The sequence below is a fragment of the Tarenaya hassleriana genome, unplaced genomic scaffold (assembly GCF_000463585.1).
Source record: "Tarenaya hassleriana unplaced genomic scaffold, ASM46358v1 Cleome6, whole genome shotgun sequence".
In the NCBI taxonomy this organism is placed as follows: Eukaryota; Viridiplantae; Streptophyta; class Magnoliopsida; order Brassicales; family Cleomaceae; genus Tarenaya; species Tarenaya hassleriana.
The window spans coordinates 2,337,207-2,358,705 of NW_010968505.1; the positions used below are offsets into that span (position 1 = coordinate 2,337,207).

General features: G+C 36.9%; 4 protein-coding genes across 11 annotated transcripts in view; 2 read left to right on the forward strand and 2 right to left on the reverse strand.

Annotated features, from left to right (window-relative positions):
• LOC104799121 (protein LATERAL ROOT PRIMORDIUM 1) overlaps positions 1-1,647 on the forward strand; it is a 2,751-nt gene extending 1,104 nt beyond the window's left edge. Inside the window, exons 2-3 of the mRNA XM_010521483.2 lie at positions 108-642; positions 1,097-1,647. Of these exons, the coding sequence (XP_010519785.1) occupies positions 108-642; positions 1,097-1,449 (888 nt within the window). The 3' untranslated portion in view covers positions 1,450-1,647. The remainder of the gene's footprint in view (positions 1-107; positions 643-1,096) is intronic.
• Positions 1,648-5,127: 3,480 nt separating this feature from the next.
• Positions 5,128-7,578, reverse strand: LOC104799122 (ankyrin repeat-containing protein P16F5.05c). The gene is made up of 6 exons (XM_010521485.1): positions 7,503-7,578; positions 7,107-7,194; positions 6,333-6,397; positions 5,793-5,861; positions 5,651-5,700; positions 5,128-5,516 (listed from the first exon to the last, which is right to left on the reverse strand). The coding sequence occupies exons 1-6, from the start codon at positions 7,551-7,553 to the stop codon at positions 5,405-5,407; spliced, it is 435 nt and encodes a 144-aa protein (XP_010519787.1). The 5' UTR covers positions 7,554-7,578; the 3' UTR covers positions 5,128-5,404.
• A 3,087-nt stretch (positions 7,579-10,665) lies between these two features.
• On the forward strand, positions 10,666-13,866 carry LOC104799124. 6 transcript variants are annotated; one of them, XM_010521493.1, is made up of 4 exons: positions 10,666-10,771; positions 11,231-11,346; positions 11,421-11,512; positions 11,641-13,866. In XM_010521493.1, exon 4 carries the CDS (start codon positions 12,320-12,322, stop codon positions 13,646-13,648), a length of 1,329 nt encoding a protein of 442 aa, XP_010519795.1. In that variant the 5' UTR covers positions 10,666-10,771; positions 11,231-11,346; positions 11,421-11,512; positions 11,641-12,319; the 3' UTR covers positions 13,649-13,866. The 6 variants fall into 6 exon arrangements, with proteins under 6 accessions (XP_010519795.1, XP_010519792.1, XP_010519790.1 ...); XM_010521490.1 differs by having other exon boundaries at positions 11,447-11,512; XM_010521488.1 differs by having other exon boundaries at positions 11,421-13,866.
• A 1,572-nt stretch (positions 13,867-15,438) lies between these two features.
• Positions 15,439-21,030, reverse strand: LOC104799125 (protein SMG7-like). 3 transcript variants are annotated; one of them, XM_010521496.1, is made up of 8 exons: positions 20,897-21,030; positions 20,242-20,348; positions 19,440-20,012; positions 19,217-19,339; positions 18,611-18,825; positions 16,519-18,528; positions 16,129-16,260; positions 15,439-15,954 (listed from the first exon to the last, which is right to left on the reverse strand). In XM_010521496.1, exons 2-6 carry the CDS (start codon positions 20,311-20,313, stop codon positions 16,524-16,526), a joined length of 2,988 nt encoding a protein of 995 aa, XP_010519798.1. In that variant the 5' UTR covers positions 20,314-20,348; positions 20,897-21,030; the 3' UTR covers positions 15,439-15,954; positions 16,129-16,260; positions 16,519-16,523. The 3 variants fall into 3 exon arrangements, with proteins under 3 accessions (XP_010519798.1, XP_010519796.1, XP_010519797.1); XM_010521494.1 differs by having other exon boundaries at positions 16,503-18,528; XM_010521495.1 differs by having other exon boundaries at positions 15,439-15,957; positions 16,503-18,528.
• Positions 21,031-21,499: the final 469 nt, after the last annotated feature.

The window sequence follows — 21,499 nt, forward strand, 5'->3', positions numbered from 1 at the left end:
CTTACCCCCATCACCACCAGGACCCCTCATCCTCCCCCTCCGCCGCCGGAGATCATCACATAAACGGCTCGGCTGCGACCGCCCTCGGCGTTGGCGTCATCCCTCTCCTCACCGCTTCGCCGTGCATAGCCGCCGCCGCCACTGCTCCGCCGCAGAACGTGGATGATAAGATAGCCGGAATTCAGCTTTGGCAACAAAACCAGTACTTCAAGAACCAACACAACAACACTCTCTCTCCAATGAACCTTATGCAAACCGGCTTAGTCACCGCCGCCGCAACCGTCGGCGGAGGAGTGGGGTCGACCTCGAACTCGGGTTCAGCCTCGGGTTCGGGATCAGCCACTTGTCAAGACTGCGGGAACCAGGCGAAGAAGGAGTGCAGCCATCGGAGGTGCCGGACTTGCTGCAAGAGCCGTGGCTTTGATTGCTCTACTCACGTGAAGAGCACGTGGGTCCCAGCAGCTCGCCGGCGGGAGCGGCAGCTCATGACGGCGACAACCTTCGCCGGCGGTAATGCGACGGGGTCCTCAGTTTCGACGTCCGGGACGAAGAAACCGCGGCTGCAACAGCAAACTACGTCTCATACTTCGACTTCTAATAACACACCTCCTCAGAGCTTTGACACCAGCTCTAGTCACCAAGGTACATGAACATGTGTATATGTGTATATATCTGTGTGTATATGTATACTTGTGTATCCTCTGAACATGTATACGTAGATATATAAGAATAAATGTGTGCGTACGTATATGACTATACGTATGCACTCCCAACGGTAAACATTATTGCACTGTTAAGTATAGATGATGATGATGAGGTCCACTGCAATAATTTTGGTAAAATTCGTTACTTCACTTACGTGGAAGTATATATATCTGGTTATTACCTTAAAAAGCTTCGGATTTCATGTGTTATGGTATGCTTTGGCAACACTTGAAAATGATGTCATTCTTGAATATATAATCTATGCGCTATTGACCCACTTGATCATATACATAACTCTTTGTTTTCTTTGTTATCAAGCGTACGTATTGCATATTTATAACAAAACGTAATCTAAGCATTTGATGTGTTTCATTCGATCGGAAACGTTAAGACGGGAGATCGCGGGAAGGCTGGCCGGAGCAGATCCGAGCCCCGGCTGTGTTCAAATGCGTGAGAGTGACGGCTTTGGAGGACGGAGAGGACGAGTACGCGTATCAGGCGGTGGTAAAGATCGGCAGCCACGTCTTCAAAGGCCTTTTGTACGATCAAGGAGTCGATCCTAAAGACGGTTTCCCAAACATATCCGATTTGCATTTAGGCGGAGGCGGCCGGAGCAATGCCAGCAACGGCAATAACAATAACGGGGCGACGGCTTCGTCGCCCATGCTCGACCCGCACGATGTTTATGGTGGCGGTTCTAGTGGCGGCGGTGGAGGGTTTTTGGGTAATTCCGGTTATGGTTAACCAATGAAATTCGGATTTGAGATTTGGAACAATGCAGATATAGAATTCTGCGATCTTTTCTTGGTTTTTGTATCCTTAGGGTTGGTTCCATGGTGAAGTTGGTTACCCCACTTTGCAGTGGTAACTCCTCTTCATCTCCTAATTACAAATGAATAGTTTTTCTATTACCGGAGGAAAAAAAGGGAAATTTTCAAAATTCATGTTACTTTTGGTTGATTATTGTTTTTTTTTTAATTTTTATATCTACAAAATTTCATGTCACTATTATATTACTAGGTTAAAGTCTATGGCTTTTCTATAAGACTTAACTCTTGAATGTTTAAATGAAAGTGACATGATTTTAACATTATAATAGTGACAAGACTAAAGAATTTAATATTTATAAATTTGAAATAAATGTAGTAGTCATATCTAAAATATTAATCTTTTGGCACAAATGGTTAAATCAAAATAATTTGTAAATCGTTTAAAGGCCTTTGCTTGCGTTCTCCTAGGCTACTGCGGCTACGCAATTAGGGTTGTTTCTAGTCTCCGCTGGACTTTCCCTTGGGTGTTCACAAAACAAACCAAATAATACACGACATATATTTGAAACAAAATGGACTGGAATACGTTTTTTTCTAAATTAAATACATCGATTTCAAATGAAAAATCGAAATAAGATGCTTTTTTTTTTATAAAATGAGTATTTGTAAGAAAATGGGTATTTTTTTTCTAAAAAAAGTAGTCCAAAATAAATTGAAAACATATATAAATTAAAATTTAATAGATACAATTATCATAAAATATAAAATCAATGAAACCCAACAAAACTTAACCATAACCCAAAATGCCGGCCAAGTAATTTGGCTTCTATCGTCTATTTTTCTCAATCTTATAATGTATTACCGTATAAAATAGAATATGTTCTACATTTTCACCTAAACAAAAACCATACAATATTTCTCCATCGTGCTTTAGATTCTTGCCAAAGGGGTGGTTGAAAAGGTTTGAGAATTAATCCCTCACCGTTTGTATAGTTTTTCAGTGTGGATGGCTTTCAGGACAAAGAATCTTAATTGTCATAAACCCTATTCTAAAATTTGTGTTTTTTTTTTATAAAAAAAAATTGTGGTTTCGAATTCTATTCTGCTTTATTTTCGAGACCTTTTGATTCTTTTCTATATTCTTTTTCTTATTCACGACATATATCTATTGCTAGTTACGTGTTATTTAATTTTATTATCTGGTTTCTGATTCGTCGTTTTATTTAGCGTGTAATGATGAAAATATAATCCTTTATATACACACACACACATATATATATATATATCTTAAACGATCGACCCTATGTGTGTGCGTGTAATAAACCTTCAACTTATCTTGAGACTTGAACCGACCAAAATATCGCAGTTTAGAATCCGAGAGACTAAACCGTGTAGGTCTTCAATTAGCTAGTTCAAATCAGGATAACCAACCCAATGACATGGAGCATATACATACACATATATATATATATATATATGTATTTATATATACGCGTACACGTATATACATCGCTCATATCACATGTGTTGGGTGTTTATCCTTTTGGAAATTTTATTATTGCAAATAAAAAAATACGGGTTGTGCGTTCTTCTAATTTACCCGTATGATCCATTTTTAATCATAAACTCACAAGTGATATATGTGTTATTAATAATCTATTTAATTAAAGTGATATATATATATATATGTATTACATGTGTGTGTGTGTGTATTAAATTTGTCAGTCATGTCTGCTTTTTTTTGCTTTCGGCCGTCATATTCGTCCCCCCTTTGCAAGAAGACGATATATTTACGTAAGTTTTTTTTTGTTTTATTTTATGTAGTAATTAGTGAGACAAATGATTATATAGTTTGTGCTCATGTGATCCAAAATCTTATTTTCCGGTTATCAAGATTTAGTTCGCATCTATGACTAATCCAATAGCTCTCATTGTTAATTAATATTTTTGATTCGTCCGTATCAGAGTTTTTGTTAGTTCATGTATTATTATTTGGTCCTACAAATATATATATCGACTAGTTTAGATTATTTTATATCATACAATATATTTTTTCGTAGCTTATAAAAGATAGTTTTTTTTAATAATTTTTCAGTAACCCCAAAGATTCACGATATCAAATGCATGTTATAATTAGTTGAAATATCCAAAACAACAATACGTCAACAATGTAATAAAAAAGTTTGTGTGTTTTTTACGTATCCCCCAACACACGACATGAAACTAAAGTCTTGTATATTTAGTTTCTCTAACAAAAAAAAAATCTTTTTTTGTATATAGTTAGTATGAAAAAAAAATATTATGTAAAATTATTTTAGGTAAAAGTAGAAGGCATATGCCAAAACAGCGCGCGTGCCCATGAAAGAGGAACGAAAGTACGTAAAACCGTAAGGTGCATGAATTTGACAAATAGAGATTCATTTCCTCTTCGAAGAAATCCAAATTTGGCATAATGCCACTCTACTTTATTAAATCTTAATTTAATTATCTTTAGTACAGGAATCTTTGCATAACATACACATGTACATGTACATCAGTACATATATATATATATATACACATATACATATATTCACATTTCCTATATAAAAAAAAGGGTACTATAGATATGTCAGCAACTCGATGACTAGCACTAAATGTTGTCTCATAAAGAGTATACCATGATATGATAAAATCCATTCTATATACAAAATATAAACTTCAGTATATATATATATATATGTTTGTACATGCACATGCATATCGATAGCAACCCATCTAAGAAAATTTTATGATTAGATAACATTTCTTATTTATTTAAATAATATTTGGCTTTATTTTATTGGGAGATCAAAAAGTGAAATAAAATAGAATTTTTTTTCTTCAAATAAAATTAAGAATTTTGCCACCTATTATATATGCATATTATTTCCCTATGGTCATCAAGTACTCGAGCCTTGTATGTGTCGAAGTGAATGAAGCTAACGGATACGGCTTAGGAGGTCGAATCTACATTATATTCGGTAAAAGGACCATTATATATATATATATATATATATATATATATATATATATATTACATGATCTTTTCGGTTGTTTAACTAACATTTTTTATTGTGTAAAAAAAAAGAGTTCAAACTATCAAAACCTAGAATTAATTAATCGAATCAAACCTAATTTCAGTTTAAAAAATACAAATCAATTTGGTTTTTATTTTTATTGATAAAAAAATATATTTTCTAAAAAAAATTCCATTATTTTTTTATTTCCAGTTCCGTCCGGTTCAATTTTTTTTTTTTTAAAAAAAATAATACCTATTAAAGTTTTATACTGAGCACGGATAATTTTCCGACCAAATCCTGAACTCAAACTCGAAGATTGGATTCTCTCTCGAGAAGCAGCATCGAACTTGGCCGTTGTGGTTGCTGGTTTTCCATCACAAAAAGAGGTAAGAATAGTTTTCCCAACAATATTTTTTTTTTAAATCCAATCCAATCATGTATAACCGAATTTAGTCTAAAAATCGAAACTTTCTTTAAAACAAATTAATGAACCCTAAATATGAAAATATAAGAAAAATAAATAAATATAATATTTTAAAAAAGGATTTTTTTACAACGGAAGGAAATCTTACATAAAGAACATTATGAGACGAGTGAAAACACACCATTCATATTTTTCTTTTGATTTAAATTAAAATTTCAGATAATAACGTTTTCAAAATGTAAAAGCATACATTTTTGTTCTGATGCATTAAATTGGGACCAAAGCCAAAGAAACAGGAGGAGGAGGATGGGCTTTCAAACACTAACACTACGTACGTATATATCTCTAAAAAGCCGATGGGAAGATCAAGGGTACTCTACAAAGATTCATCATGAACCAGAGATCCAAAAAGCTAAAAAAAGGGTCATAAAAAAGATGATCATATGGGATAACTTATCGGAGATTCAGGCGATACCGGCGTTTTCAAGTTCCATTTGTGCCGCAGTTGCGTTGATGGCGTCTACGATATCCATTTTCTCCCCACTAATGGCTTCATCCATCGGAGTCCGCTCGTACCTGTGAAACCCGACAAGCCTCAGAAATTCAAGGATCGTTTCTTCTCATCGCACAAAAGAAGATATATATATATATGTCAACATATATATATATATATATATGTATATTGACGAGAGAGAGAGAGAGAGAGAAACCGGTTCAAAAGGCTTAGGTCTGCTCCTGCAATGATCAATCTCTTGACGACCTGCCCGTGTAACAGTCTTCTACTGGTTAGTAAATGAATGGAACAATGCCATGACAATGGTGGTGGTGATAATGATGAGTGGTGGTGGTTACCTCGACATGGCCGTTCAAGCATGCCCAGTGAAGGGGTGTATTGTTCTCATGGTTCAGAGCGTTTATATCCTGCGCACAAAGACAAGGCTCGACCTCTCTTAGCACGTGTGGTCCACCGTCCATCCATATACTTGCTATCTAGATCTATGGAATGGTAAGAACGACAACGACGCCTTAATCCCAAGTTTATTTGAGGTCAGGCCATGGAATAATAAGAAATCAGAAATTAATGCTGTGCGTGTGCCATGGAGAAAACAAGAAAAAAGAAAGAATAATATACTAACGCTCCTTGAAAGTGTTAAAACAAAGGGGAAAGATTCAAACATTTGCTTTAAGTGAGAATCAACAAGAAACGGAAATAAAATCTCTTTCACGAATGGCACTAGGATTCAACTGCCAACTTGGTCACAATAATCGAAGTTACAGCAGGTGGTAAGAGTTTTAAATCAAAATGATAGGATGGGGCGTCGATGATAACATGGTTAGTAGATATATTACTATCCTTCTGAACATACAAAAGACAGTGATTGGCTCTCTTACCACTCTTTCACCGATAAGATACTCGATTATAGCTAAGTGCCCATTGGCCGCGGCCATATGCAGTGCTGCAATGAGAAAGTTACAAATAAGAAACCACGTAAAAATCAAAGCATGTAATCCAAAATTTTGAACCTTATCATCCATGGGCACTGGCAAGAGTACAAGAGATCAAAACACAATCTTGGCTATCTCAATGATCTTTGAGCGATTCACTCGACTTAACAACTCAAAAACAAAGACTGAGGACCTATTCTGGTTAGGTTTCCGACATTTCGGGGAGAACCCTGATGAAAATCCCCAGAGACCGTGGGGAATTCCTTTTAACAGAGCCCAAAGAGGAACTCTCTCTATGTTATCGGGAACTATGAGAAAATGCATAGGAACATATTCATAAACGTTCTGGTCTTCTTAAGCATCCAGAAAGAGAGAGAGAAGCTACAAAATCAGCTGGCCGATAAAAAACTTATTCGAAGATTTAACAAAACCTGGAACCGAAAGCAAAGCATACAACTCTTTATAATGTAGCATACATCTGAAGAATGAACCAGCATGAAAGCAAAACCAGAATGGCAATTTCATCTATATAGGCAAAGCATGGAATGGCACACACAATACAATCCAAGCATCGTTACAGAACTGAACTGACCAACCAACACAGGACAAAAGACATGGAACCCAGAAGAATGAAGCTCGGACAATGACAAAAACGAAGCAAGGAAATCCAGAATTATGAGAAACCCTAAAAAAGACCAGCAATTCAAAAAACTCAAAAACCTGAGCGGCCTTGTGAATCGCGGGAATCAAGAGGGACTCCGGAAGAAGCCAAGCTCCTAAGATCATCAATATCATCATATCTCGCAGCCTGTTCATCAAAATCAAACACTCAAATTAAAAGAAAAGCAAAACAGTCCGTGATCGAAGGCCCGAATTCCAATTCCAGATTCATTAACAACCCACCGAATATTAATCGACGATTAACAATAAAGATTCAAACTTTTGCTTCAGTTGAAGCCACATACTTAACTGGAGACTGATATCCCCTATTAGAGACGACAATTCAGCAGAAGACGAAGAGCCCAGAAGAGATTAGACGGGGAAAATCTAAGAAAACGAGCTCAAATTTTCCAGGAAAGGAAATCAAATGAGAAGCAGAGGCAGATAAAAAAAGACCTCGAGCAAGTCGTCGATTTTCTCTGCGTCTGTGTTGGCTTCGGCTCCCATACTCGGATGCTTCAATACTGCTTCAATAGACGTGCTCTGCTCTGTGGGTGTAAATATATATTTGGAGGGCAAATATGTAAATAACGTGTAAAAAAGGGTCCACGGGTAGGGTGAGCAAACGGGCGCTAATTTCGGTTATTAAGACCGAATAATGGTATTTCGGTTTGGTTGTTATTTGAAAAATAACTCATTGGTTACGTTCGATTCGGTTATTTAACCGAATAAGGTTGGTTAACTGATTGGTTAACCAATTATAACATCTATGTTTTTTGTTTTGTTTTTGAACTCGGTAGGATTGTATGATCCCATTGACAAAAGGTTTTTCTCGTAAGAAGAGACAATGACAATGATATTATTACTCGATTTGCTTCCGTTATACCCACGCTTTTCTCGTATCGTTATTTTTAAATTTTTCTCTATTTATTTTATTGTTTATTAAAAACATTGAGATAGCTAAAATATTCTATAAAAACCATGAGTTTACAAAATTTTCAGATTAATAATTTATTTGTCAAAAATGTCAGAATCAACAACATCTAATTCGTTGAGTTCTTCGTCATCAGCATCACCCACCGATTCTGTTCCTTTCATTTCGTGAGTCCACCGACTCCGACTCTGTCATCTCCTCCTCTGTCTCTATCGGACTCCAAACTTCTTCCTCCACCACTGCTCTTAAGCCCACCACCTCCACAGGACGCTTCACTTCCAGCTGATCCTCCGCCTATAGTCTTTCACCATCGTCAGACCTGACCAAGTCCCCTTCTCCTCCTCCTCTAGCAGTAGACCCTGCAATGGAGGCTTTAAAACCGAAATCAAAATAAAAATCCTTTGTTTCTAAGTTTGAAAAATGGAAAACGAAGTATAATGAAGATTTCAAATGAAACTTATTTTTTTATTAATGTCATGTACAAATCGCAACAACAATCATTCACCGGGAACACAACTTCCGGAACCAAAAGGACGGTGGATTTTCAGTTCGACACAATATTTTGATTATTTTTTACAAAAGAAATGTAATGGGTTATGTCTGATCATTTTGATCATGCACAACACCAAGACGATATATGCTATCATCGTATTCATTCTTTCGTTAACCAGCTCTAATCTTGGAGAGATTGAGATCATCAGTATTCACCAATTTGCAATTCGCAATAAAAATTAGTTTGATATTTTTAAATTAAATAATTGAAAAATATTTTCATGGGACGTTTTGATTAGATTGAGTTTTACATTTATTTTGTGTATGACGATATGTTGAAAGATAAAACAATTTAATCATGAAAATCATAGAAATGTTAAATAATCTAATATAATAATAAGATAAATATTATAAAACTGTCAGTTGATTTAATATAATAATAATAATAATATTTTATATTATATATATATTATAGAAAAATAATTTAAAAATTATTAACTTTCAAAAAATTCTACATAAATACATATATTTTAAACTTAATAATTTTTTCATAAATCTACTTTCGTTCTAACACCGTCAATTATTTAACGGATTCGATAACACATCATTGGCATATAGAAAAAAAATAAAATATCATCATTGTCTCATTGTACAATCTTAATTAAAAAATTATTATTATATATATATAATTATTCAAAAAAGATTAAAAAATAGAATAATATATATATATATATATATGCAATATTCAATATTGTAACGATCCGCGACCGCTACGAAATATCGAAACTGCCCTCACACAACAACACAGGACCTTCCAGCGTGTTTTGTCCTCATTTACACGCAACTGATATATTTTCTAATAGGTCACCCATCCTGAAATTGCTCCAAAATCAGCATCCTTAACTTTGGAGTCCTCTCGGGATAGTCAATAAAAAAGGTAGGTGCACCTTATTGCTATGAGTAGTCCAACTAATTTTTTTATGTTATCTCAGACCATATAGTGTCATACTTATATAGCAATCGGATCTCTCTCATTCGGGTGCATTCGATTCATTCATATATCCCTTTGGCCTTAATGGTACTTGGGGAGTTGCACCTTGATCGTGCCATCGCACCGGCAAACACTCCCAACCTTCATCGTAGCTTGGGATATCAGAAGTCCACCACCTTATGTCTAGTAAAAATGATATTGTTTCATATTTTTTAAAACTGTTAATGAATTAATTATACACATTTACTCATTAATTTAATGAATATTTAAATGATATAGAAAAATTAAAAATAAAATGCTATATAGATAATGAGGTGAATGCTTAGGTGTCTTCACGAGAAGCCTTTAAATTCAACTTTTATATATATAGATTTGTATTTTCTTTCACACCCTTCTACTCTTTAATTAAACCATAATTCAACTTATAATTGGTAGGGATGGATGTTTTGGGAAACGGTTCGGGTTCGGAACGGAAATACATCGGTTTGATTTTTTCAGTTTTACAAAAATCGGTTCGATTTTTTTGGTTTTATATTATGTTCGGTTCGGTTCGGTTTCGGTACCGGTTCGGTTTCGGTTTTTATTAAAAAAAGATAGTTTTTCTTTAAAAATTTTCGTTTTTCGGGAATTTTTAAAGTTCGGTTCGGTTTCGGTACCGGTTCGGTTCGATTTCGGTTTTTATTAAAAAAATATATATTTTCTTTAAAAATTTTCGTTTTTTTCAGGATTTTTTAAAGTTCGGTTCGGTTCGGTTTCGAAAAATTCGATTATCTAAAAATAATACCGTTTAGAAATTTGGAACGATTCGAATCGAGAAAAATACCGTTTTTTGGTTCGATCCGGTTCGGTTCTGAAAAACCGATCCGAAATGCCCAGTCCTAATAATTGGTAGTATCTATTTTTTAAAGCTTTGTTTAGAAACAATTTAGATACTTTATCCAGAAATATTATCCACAAATATTAATAAATATTTATTAAGATCACTTGAATAAAAGGATATTTTTTAAATTAACTTATTTTTAATAATTAACACACTTTTCAAAATAGTTAATTTTATATATAATTCAACTGTTAACCCTATAAATTTTATAAAAAAATTATTTATTACTTCTCTTGACTTGTTCCCCTCACTCACGAATTTGTCTCTAAAATAATTAATTTTTGAAAACTAAATATAAACTCAAAAAAAAAAATGAAAAATCTTAAACATAAAAAAATTCCCCCTAATGATCTTTTTTTCCTGCTAAACAGATTTGGGAAGAAGGGTTTGTTTCTTCGAAACCCAATCTTTTGGTCTTGTTGATGCTGGTAAGATCCATGTTTCCGCCATGAGTAGCAAATGATCCAACTACGTGCATGGAAGATTGATTCTTCGTTTGCTCTTTTTGCTTCTGTTTTCGGACGGATTTTGGTGCTGAATCTTGGTACTCCTGCTTTATCCTTGGAAATAGGTCCATGCGTAGAAATGGGGTTTTGGATACGATCTCTTCACTTAGTTGTGTATAATCGTCATTAACTTGTGCTATTTTCTTTTGCTCTTCGTATGTGGGTAGAGTTCGGATTGAAAAGCTAGGGCTCTTAACGTAGGTGGTCTTGCTATTTTCAGTAGATGCGTGCTGATGACTTGGGTCTGAAATCATGGCTTCGGTCGTTCGTTTGTCTAGGGTTATCTAGGCGGGTTTATGTTATCTTGGATCTGCACTTTCTTTCCAATTTTGTGGGTTTTCCAGTCTGATTCAGTCAGAATGTGTTTGTGTCATGTTTCAGGGGACAAGAGCATCAAAGAGGAGATTCATGACATGAACCAAGTTTTGGGTGGCTGTGCAAAATTCCTCTTAAGAAACAACAGCCATGGTGATAGGCCGCCAACATGCTTACTATTGGTACGTCTCGTGGATTTTGTCTAGTGTTGCAGTTTTGTGTCAATTGTTACAACCTCACTTTTGCTATTCTTCAGATACTCTAATACTCTCATTTGGTTAGGTTTGGGAAGGGAGTGAGCAACATCCTAAAACACCGATTTCGATGTTAAACGTCTCTGGACAGTCAGTTATTGGGTTCTAATGTTGTGGAATTGCTCGGTTACAGTAGGAGAGTTGTGTCTAATTACTACCACCATGCAGTTTCTTGATCATTGGTCTTTTTCACTGATATGAGATTTTTAACAATCTTGCAAGAGCTTTTGAGAAAATGGGTGAGGAAAAGGATGGGATGGGATGGGAGAGTGTGGGGTCTTCAATTTGACTTGGAGAGGCTGCAATGTCAAGCAAAGAAGAGATGCAATAAAGCAGCAATCCACATCCTTCACCAACCCCATTAACCAAGAACCCAAATCTATAGAATCATTAGTTGAGTTTTCCTTGTTGTGCCAAGGGATTATAATATTCCTAATAGATTTTAGGAGCTTTTATCTTTTATTAAAAGAATCTTGCAACTCTTTGGTTATATATAGTAATGTCTCAATCTTTTCTTTTGGTTTATATTTGTGTGCTGGGTTTGGATTTTGTTTCTGTTCCCTTTCTTTTCCTTCTTCTTCACAATCATCATGTCTGTCATCATCATGTTCCTTTTTTTTTTCTTCAAATCATCTTATTTTACTCCTTTGATTCTCACCTACTCTCCTATCTTTCAAAGCCCATCTCTTGAATTCCCTCAAAGCGAAAGGCTCCTTTCCCTTCCCCACCACTTCTCTCTCTCTCTCTCTCTCTGGATGCTTTCCTTTGAGGCCATGCCACTGTACACTTAAAGCTTCCTCAACAAAGTTCTCAGGGTCACATTTTAAAAGGGCGAAATCTTTTCCTATCATCGTTTTCTTGATCAATCTGCTTTCTTGATTGCTTTTCTCCATCTGTCCAAATGGAATCTCTCGAGCAATCTTCTTCTGGTTTCCGCTACCGCCTCAATTCGGCTCCGCCTGAATCTCATCACGGCTTCTCCACTGTTCTTCTTCAAGTGTTTGTTCACAATGCCAGGAACATCCACAACATCTGCATCTACGACAATCAGGACGTCTACGCCAAATTCTCTCTCACGTACAACCCTGATTACACCATCTCTACCAGGGTCGTTCACAGGGCCGGGAAGAACCCGGAGTTCAACGAAAAGCTTATGATCAGTGTGACCCAGATCGATGCGGTCCTCAAATGTGAAATCTGGATGATGAGCAGAGCCAGACATTACATGGAAGATCAGCTTCTGGGTTTCGTTCTTGTCCCTGTTTCAGACATCATAGGCAAAGACACGGTCACTCATGAGTACAGCCTTTCCTCCACTGATCTCCTCCATTCCCCAGCTGGTACCATAAAGCTCACTCTTTCGGTCATCAACCCTTCCGTTGTCTCGATCAGCAGTCTCTCGAATCCGAAGATCATCAACACTTCGATATCTTCCGAGGTCGTATTGCTTGACCCGCAAGTTTCTGAAGCCGAGTCTGATGACCCTGCAGCTGAGTACACGAGGATTGAGTTTCCTGATATGAATGTTGCTAGCGAGAACAGGCAGATGGTTACAGAGTACTTCAATGGATTGAATCTCAGACCAAACATGAACCCAGTTGCCGAATTCGCCTCTTTTCTTTGCCTCGGTTCCTCTCATCAGCCCGAAACCGACAAAGACTCTGACACGACAATGGTCTGTTCAGAAGAAAACGCAGTGGGAATTATGTTTTCTCCGAACTTGAGTTTCCAAAACTCCGAATTCATGGCTTCTTCTTCAACCACAACAAGCTTAAGCGACGACAGAAACACCGCCGATTCAAACGAGAAACAGAATCATCATTTGGTGGTTTGTCAGAGTTCAAGTAAATGCCCAGAGACACCGACTTCGAATGCAGAAGCAAGAACAGACCAGGAAGAGACGAAGATCAAGAGAGAAGCGAACAAACCCGGATTAGGGCAGCTCTTAGGGGACATGAATCTTGAAGCAGAGCAAACAGCAATGCAGAAACAGATCGTCGACATGTACATGAGAAGTATGCAACAGTTTTCAGAATCATTGGCCAAAATGAAGCTTCCTATGGATCTTCATCACAAGCCATCTCTTCAACGCGACGAAGATCAGAACACGAACGGAAATAACAGCAACAGTAATGCACCGATGCAGATTCAGAACCGAGCTAATGGATTGGAAATCGAAAAGAAACAGGACAGATCTCGTGTCTTTTACGGTAGCAGAGCCTTCTTCTAATCAAGTCTACAAAGATCACATTTCTATTAAGAAACATAACACATGAGTTTATTATTAACACTTCGGTTCTGTCCTTTATTTTTTGGGGTTATGTTTTCCTCTGTGTTTGATTCAGATCATCTTTGTAGACCTAATCCAACGAGTTTGGTGATGCAACGGCATTGTTCTCTTCTTCACGTTCTTATATTTTTTCCCATCTAATTGTGTCTGTCTGTGTGTATATATATATATATATATATATGTATGTATTCATACTTCAGATAGCAGTTTCTGTATCCATTTATTATTGACTTTATCTCGATTCTTATAAAAATGTATTGTTTGTATCGGAAGTTTTTTTTCTTAATTTTTTTTGTCAGAATTAGGGGTGATCATTTCCGTTAATATGTAATTGTATCTATACCAAATCCAAGCTATTAAATAAGATTTTTTAAAATTAAATTATTTGAATTCAAAACCAATCAGAACCGATTCAAAAATAATTGAAAAAACTGAGATTTTTAAGAAAAAATATTTTTTTTAGTAAAAGTCGAATATGAATTGAACTACAAATCCAACTTAAAATCGAATAGACATACATTTTTTTTTTCAAAACCAAAAAAAAAAACCAAATCACAAAATAACAAAAAGAAACAGAAATGTCTACTAATTTTAGATGTAATTCCTCATACAACACAAACACATACTATGCAATACATACATGTAACATGATAGATAGCTAGCTAGGTAGATGTATGTATGTATGTATGTATGTATGTATGTATGTATGTATGTATGTATGCATGTATGTATAGGGACATGTTTATTATAATTTAGAAAGATATTGAAACTTTATAGATAGTGTTATTATTGGGAAAGTCATTATGGAAGATGTTGAATAAAAGGACCGAAGTAAAAATGATGGTCTTCGTTGAAACTCATACAGAGATTTGGTTATTGGGGGACATATACATTGTGATGGTGGCCCTTGGCTACTTCATCACCTCATCTCATAGTCCATGATATTCCATTTTCTTTTACCAAAAAAAACCTCTCAAATCCAAATTTATATACAAATTTTTTATTTTTAGAGCCATTTTTACAGGTTACAGAAAGAGTTTTTTAAATATGCGAAGAGCTTTTTTTTTTTTTGTCTATTTTTAAATTTCCATTCAAATTTGCTACCTTTGGTTTCTATTGGGAAATATAGCGAGTTAAAATTATTTATTATAAAATCATATTTCTAATAAGATCAGTGTTAGTGTTCTAATAGGGTCAGTTTGTAATTTTCTATTAGGATTAAGTTTACTCTGAATTTTTTTTTATTCCATAAACCTTAACAGTTTGTAATTTTCTATTAGGTTAAGTTTGTCTTTTAATTGATTCCTCAAAGGGCGAACAAAGAGGGTAAAATTAAAAAAAAAAATTATTTATTTTTAAATAAAAGGTTCTGTGTAAAGATTATAAGCACAATGATTTCCTATGTAAGAGTGAGATGCAAGAGATCACATCCATGATATACTCAGATTATGTTTTATATATATATATATATATATATATAAGGTTCACATCGTTCCCTTTTTTTATACCGTAAAAGGTATAATTGTTAAAAACAAAATCACATCTTTTTTACAAGCATGATGATGACCGGGAAACACTAGGTGAATAATTTTTTTTTGGGGGGGTAAAACATGTCAAGTTAAAACCATAAAAAAAAAAACATTCCTTAATTTCTTTCCTGAAAACAAAGCTCTTCATTTTTTTTGGAACCACTAAAAAGATTTTGTGGAAACAGGCATTATTACCAAATCTCAGAGAAACACAAGACGATCCATATCTCCAACAGCAATTTCAGTAACAAATCCCACACAAAAAAAAAAAAAAAAAACCAAAGACCACAAACCACCATTTATTCATCAATCCGGTAGCCATACCATACGGCTCTTTAAGCTTCCAGCAACGACGACACACGAAAGACCAAAAAAAAAGGGAGATAAAGAGTTGGGCGTGACCATGACTTGCGAAATAGCTAATAAGTGTACTTTTTTTTCTCTCTTGCGAGTATTAAATAAGATAAAGCCCATTTGGTGTGGTGAAGCCACCATATGGTTCCAAGTCCCCCACACCCCCAAACTCGCTGAGAGCATCGGGGGGGCTAGTGTGGGGGGTACGATCCCTTTCTCACTGACATGTCGGGGGGGTAGCAACAAGACAAGGCAACTTTTACTCCTAAATGAATTCCCGCACGCAAGACCAATGCAGAATGTGTCCTCTTCTTCTCCCCACAATCTCCCTCCAAACCACCAACATGAGTTGTCCTCAAGTCTCTGCTACATCTTATAAAATCAGAGCTTAAACAGGATGTAAAGACAGATTAAAAATGCGGCATTCATGTTGCCTGAGCGGCTATGCAATTGAAGTGATGGACCCTCTGTTTCAAAGTATCACAATTTCATATGCAAAGAATGAAGAGAGAGGCAAGGGGGGGAAAAGCGACTCACCCAGTCCGGTAGCAAGTGCCCTCAATAAGCCCAAAAGCCATAAGATGACTCCAGCAGAACAAGGCTCATCAGAGTTGAAGTTTGGTAGCAAAAACATTCAGGTTACACTCACCAGAATCATTCCCACATAACCTATAACCACACCATTGAACAAAACTTCGTCAATCAATTGACCATGCAAAGGGCTTAGAGTCTTCTTGAATACGGAGGAACTTTTTTGTGGCTTTTTGCTTTACCGCCTAGTTAAAGCCAACAAATCGAGCCCAACTTTCAGTGGTTTTCTTGGCTTTTAAAAGCAAAAATGTCAAAAGCCCCAAACTAAAACTAATCCCAAAACCATAAACCAAAAGTTATCATGAAAGTTCTGATGTTACCGTGTTTACTCTTTACCGATCTCACACAAAGGAACGACCGGGCCAGCTTGACTGTCCTTGATATTGCTCAGGGAGCTGAGCTGATGATTGCTGGTTTCCGTTCACAAGTTGCTGTTGCTGAAGTTGCTGATAAGCCTGCCACCCTTTCTGAATATCCGCTTGAACCTGCGACGTTGGAACTTGTTTTCCAGGGAAGGGGAAATTGACAGTCCCGTTCAGGCCATTGCTGATACTTACATATTCAGATTTCCCAGGAAGAGGGTAATTCAAAGAATTACTGAGCCCAACACCTCTGGTAGATTGAGGTTGATATCCGTCCAACCACCTATAATCATCAACCAGCGGATTACTGCCAGACAGATCTGAACTAGACATCAACTCCTTTGGCGCCTTAGAAGGGATTGAGTTGAACCCAGGCGGAGGCCCAAGATGCCTAACGGGCCTGCTGATTGGATTTTTTCTCGTTAGAGAAGTATGGACACCCATACCATCAGCAATAACCCCAGAAGATGAAACAGCGTCAACTTTGGACATCAGCACAGCTTCAGTAGCTCGTGATTGAGGATATGGCACACCACTTATACTATTGACATTGAAGGACTGGTGAATCGGCAATGAAGGAGCAGGGTGATAAGAAATGCCATGATTCCCTTGCATCTCATTCATCATATGACCATTACCTATGAGATTTAACCCTGATAGATTTCCAGCAAGAGAAGCAGCATCCTCTGGTAACCGCTTGCAGGCCTGTAAATGGGATAGTGGAAAGTGTGCAATCTGTGATTGGGTTGGTTGAAGATGACCAACCTGCGATTGTGCTGGCAGTTGAGGCATCACTTGTGTTTGACACTGTTGCAGATGCTGAACCTGCGACTGAGCAGGTTGAAGATGAGCCAGAAGGTTAGACCCAACAACAGATACAGGTAACTGGAAACTCGTGCTGGCACTGGCTTGTACAAGGAGATTGTCATGAGAAGCTGAGCGAGAACCACCCAAAGATTTCAGATCCCCAATTGAAGCACCTTGATCAGGTTTTCTTATGCTCACATTTGGCTCATATATTTGATCAGGGGCACCTATTCTCTTCTCAGAAACCATAGGCTTAAAAACAATTACTTCATCCTCATCCTCCTCATCCAGGTAGGGGTGACCTTGTTGCATCACTGATGAATTCAGATCCATGATCATTTGGTGATCTTGCAGAGTGTTATTAGCGTCTGGCAGGCTTGGATATGAATCAAGCAAGAAATTGTCTGACGGTTTTACACCAACCAGAAATTCCTTCTTCTTCGAGTCGAAGTACACAGGATTTTGATCTATTTTTATCACACTGGTCAAAGCTTTCCCTGCTGCCAAAATCCTCTTGATACGAGCTTTCTTTTCTTTGGGACCTTCACTTCCAAAGGAATGATTCCTGGTGAAGTCAAGAACAGCTTGAGCAGGAAGCAATGGCAAGAATCCTCTTAGTTCACAGTCCTCAAATAGCGCAAGTCGGTTTTCAGTTTCCCTTTCATCATATCTGCTCATGTTTGAGAAGCAAGTCTCATCTTCCTCAGCATCAATAAGCATCGGCCCAAGCGACAATATTCGATTCAAGAAGGCAATGCACTGGTTCCAGAAGTTAGACCGAACAGCAATCTGCTTCTCATCTGGATCGCTGCCCGCCGCAATATCAGGATAACATGCCAACCATTCAACAAAGACTAGGACACCAGGCAAGAAGTAACTTGATGAAGGTTCGCGAAGCTGAACACACCGGTCTACTACTAGTCCAAGTAACTTGAAGCATGCTGTTAAGGAATTTTTGGCAAGCACAGCACCCTGTACGATTTCTGCATACGTCTGACTTGCTGTTTCTTTCTTTGAATTATGAACGCTGAATATCAGAATCGCCACAAGTCTAACAATGAAAACTGCATTGTCAGTGACATCTGCACCGAAATTCAACTCCTCCGCTGGGCCTGAAGAAAGCAGCTCTTGTAAGCTGTTGATAGTGGAGTCAAGAACTTCAGAGAACATCTCCAAGCTGAAAAAGACAAAAACTAAATATAATACCAGACCAATAAACCAGTGACTGAAACTAGGGAAAAACACACACACATTGTTACCTTGTACGAGTAAAAATAATCCCGTTAAGGCGGACAAATCTAGTGCAAAATGTTTTGAGCATCTCATTTGCATTTGGTATTATATCCTTCTCAGGACCAACTACCAAATTTGCATCTTTCAATGAAAGATCTTCCCCTTTGCGTCTTCCTTTACCATTTGGCTTTCTAGATGAATCCTTAACCATCATAAGCAGCTGAGTGTAATTCTGACGGTTCTGCTCAACATCAGAGAAAAAGACAGTTGAGTCAACCTTGTATGAAAAGCAAATGGCAGAAAAACACAAGATCATATACCAGGAAAACAACATAATATCAAACAAAAAATTAAACAGAAGGAACCCAACCAAACCAGGTTATCCTGATATAACAAGCTGTAACTATCAGAACCAAACACTACCAGCTACCGTTATATCACCGCCAATAAAAAGATACACCTTCCATAACATGCTTATGTTATACAAAAACTTGAACATGGAAAAAACATTGTAACATGACGACTTCCAGATGGTGGATAGCCAGAAAACGCCAGGCAAAGGTCTATGGTACATGCTAACTAATACATTAAGCCTTCAGCATAATCATGAAACACAAGTTTTGCAGGGGAACCTTTTCAAATGCAACAATCAAGTTGTCACGGGCAGTAGGAAAGGGGCTCTCCACAGCCAAACTCCGGAAATAACGATAAACAGCCGCCAACTCATCCCCTGAATAAGAGGATATTATAGCAAGCTGAAACATCAAGCAAAGTTCATTACTTAAAACAGCCACACAACTGCAGCAATCGTCTTCCCAACATCATGAAAAGGGGAGATTAAAAGTGCAGACAAACCTGATGGTGTGGGTTTCCGCTGGCTGGCAATAGGGAAGCAGCTTGCAGGTAATAACTTGAAGCAGCAGCATACTCCCTGTTCTTAGAATCCCCCTCCCCATACAATCCTTTATACCGGGCAAGGTCACCCAGGTATATTAAGCACCGGTGGCAAGACACGAACGCTTTCTTAACTTCTGCTGACTTCTCTGGATCCTCAGAGAAATATCCCATGGGGAGACCATATTTTGACCTAATTTTTAAAATAAGATCATGGTAAAACCCAGCTGCTTCTGACAGGAATGTTTTAAACTGCAGTCTGAGCTTCGCAACTCGGTCAGGTCTGATGGGACCTTTGACATTTTGGGCTGTATTTGAGCTGCCAGAAGACAGGACATTGAAGTGTGCTCTGAACTCTTCAATACGTTTGTAATGCAACTGCCATAAATTATACTCGATGCTGTGCTGCTCAGAAAAAGTATGATCCTCAAGAATTATCGCTTCATAATTCTCCCGAATTTGCTGCCACGCATTTGGATCAGATGGAAGTCGAGCCTGGGCAGCCTTCCGACGCTTGCTTTCCAACTTGACAGTCTGCAAAAAACTTGCATTTTCATTGTCATATACTACAAAATTTTCCAGAGTCCTGTAGCAGATACGAAGAAAAAATAACCTATACATTACCCTACAGAATGGATATAAGAAGAAAAGAGGTAACAATTGCAAGTTTTAGAAGCTATTCTCCCATAACAGGAGTCCAAATATTCCTAGTGAGAAGGACAACCCATATGTAGATAGAAATTTAAAAGGCCAAAGAAAGAACCTTATCGAGTATGGACTGTGCACGCTCCCTTGACGAAAGATCAGATGTCTTATCCATCTGCCCGATCATCATCCATCAATCTCAACAAAACTTTTCTCACATGAAACCTACACATTACAAAAAAAAAAAAAAACCCAAATCTCAGCAGAAAAGAGGAAAGGTTAACGCCCAAACAACACTACACCTTCGGAAATATTGAAATCTACATATATTCTGGAGCTTTAAAGCTAAATATAAGGAAACAGATTACGGGAATATTGAAATCTTCGGAAAAAATACAATTGAATTTCAATCGACATTTAGAAGAAGAAAAGTAAAAGGAGAAGGGTTCCAAAGGACCCATAAACGAGATATGCAAAATTAATCATGATCATTAAACAGAAAACAACCAATGAACATAAAAACCGCAAGTTCTGCCGAAAGATTTCAACTTGCAAAACATGAAAAAGAATAAAAGAACCGAGATGACCCAACCTTCGTTTCAATTCACAACATAATCATCACTCAAATCCATAAATCAACAAGAATAAGCGGTAAACAAGAAAAAGAACACCGAAATCGAACCACATAACGATCGCCAATTCAATCAGGCGACGAGCACCAATAATAGGGGCGAATTACCGAAATCGAAACGAGGAAGAACAAGAAAACTCACAGGAAACACCAGATCTGCGAATGCCCTATCAGACAAGAAGTCTCAGAAGGAAAAACTGGACGGTGGAGATTGAAAACTAGGGTTTTTCCCCTCTTAGAGATAGAAAGAGATGGTGAAGCAAAACGTGACGTCGACTTTTCCGCAGGGATATAAAATATATTTATGTATATATATATATTTAAAGAGAACACTAATTTCAAAGTGTTTTCCGTGTCGGTATTGGAATTGCATTGCCGCAGGCGGCGTGTTTCCTAAGGACTCTAAACGCTACCGTTTCGCTTGTCCGACTGCTTAAAGACTTCTGTTTGAGTTTGACCTTTTCTCATATTCAGGATAAACTCAAGAAAAAAACAATTATCAACTATTTTTTTATTAGAAAAAATAAAATAATTTATATTTTTTAGTTCATATGATAATAAAAATATAAGGTGAATGTATTTTATTGATTGAATTGATATTTATCTATAAAAATCTATTAATATGGGTGATTGATTTCTATTTGAGATTTTCTACACCAGTGATATGATTTTTTTTAAATAAATGAAATATAAGAAATTGTATAATTTGTCTATAAAGTAATCATCCAAGGGATAAACATTTATT

Coding starts and splice junctions, on each gene's coding strand:
- LOC104799122 (XM_010521485.1), bottom strand. CDS start 7,553: ATGGGAGCCGAAGCCAACACAGACGCAGAGAAAATCGACGACTTGCTC. Junction 7,195..7,502: donor AAATCGACGACTTGCTCGAG/GTCTTTTTTTAT, acceptor TTTGATGAACAG/GCTGCGAGATATGATGATAT. Junction 5,701..5,792: donor GCTTGAACGGCCATGTCGAG/GTAACCACCACC, acceptor TTACACGGGCAG/GTCGTCAAGAGATTGATCAT.
- LOC104799124 (XM_010521488.1), top strand. CDS start 12,320: ATGGAATCTCTCGAGCAATCTTCTTCTGGTTTCCGCTACCGCCTCAAT.
- LOC104799125 (XM_010521496.1), bottom strand. CDS start 20,313: ATGATGATCGGGCAGATGGATAAGACATCTGATCTTTCGTCAAGGGAG. Junction 19,340..19,439: donor GCGGAAACCCACACCATCAG/GTTTGTCTGCAC, acceptor TTGATGTTTCAG/CTTGCTATAATATCCTCTTA. Junction 18,529..18,610: donor ATTATTTTTACTCGTACAAG/GTAACAATGTGT, acceptor TGTCTTTTTCAG/CTTGGAGATGTTCTCTGAAG.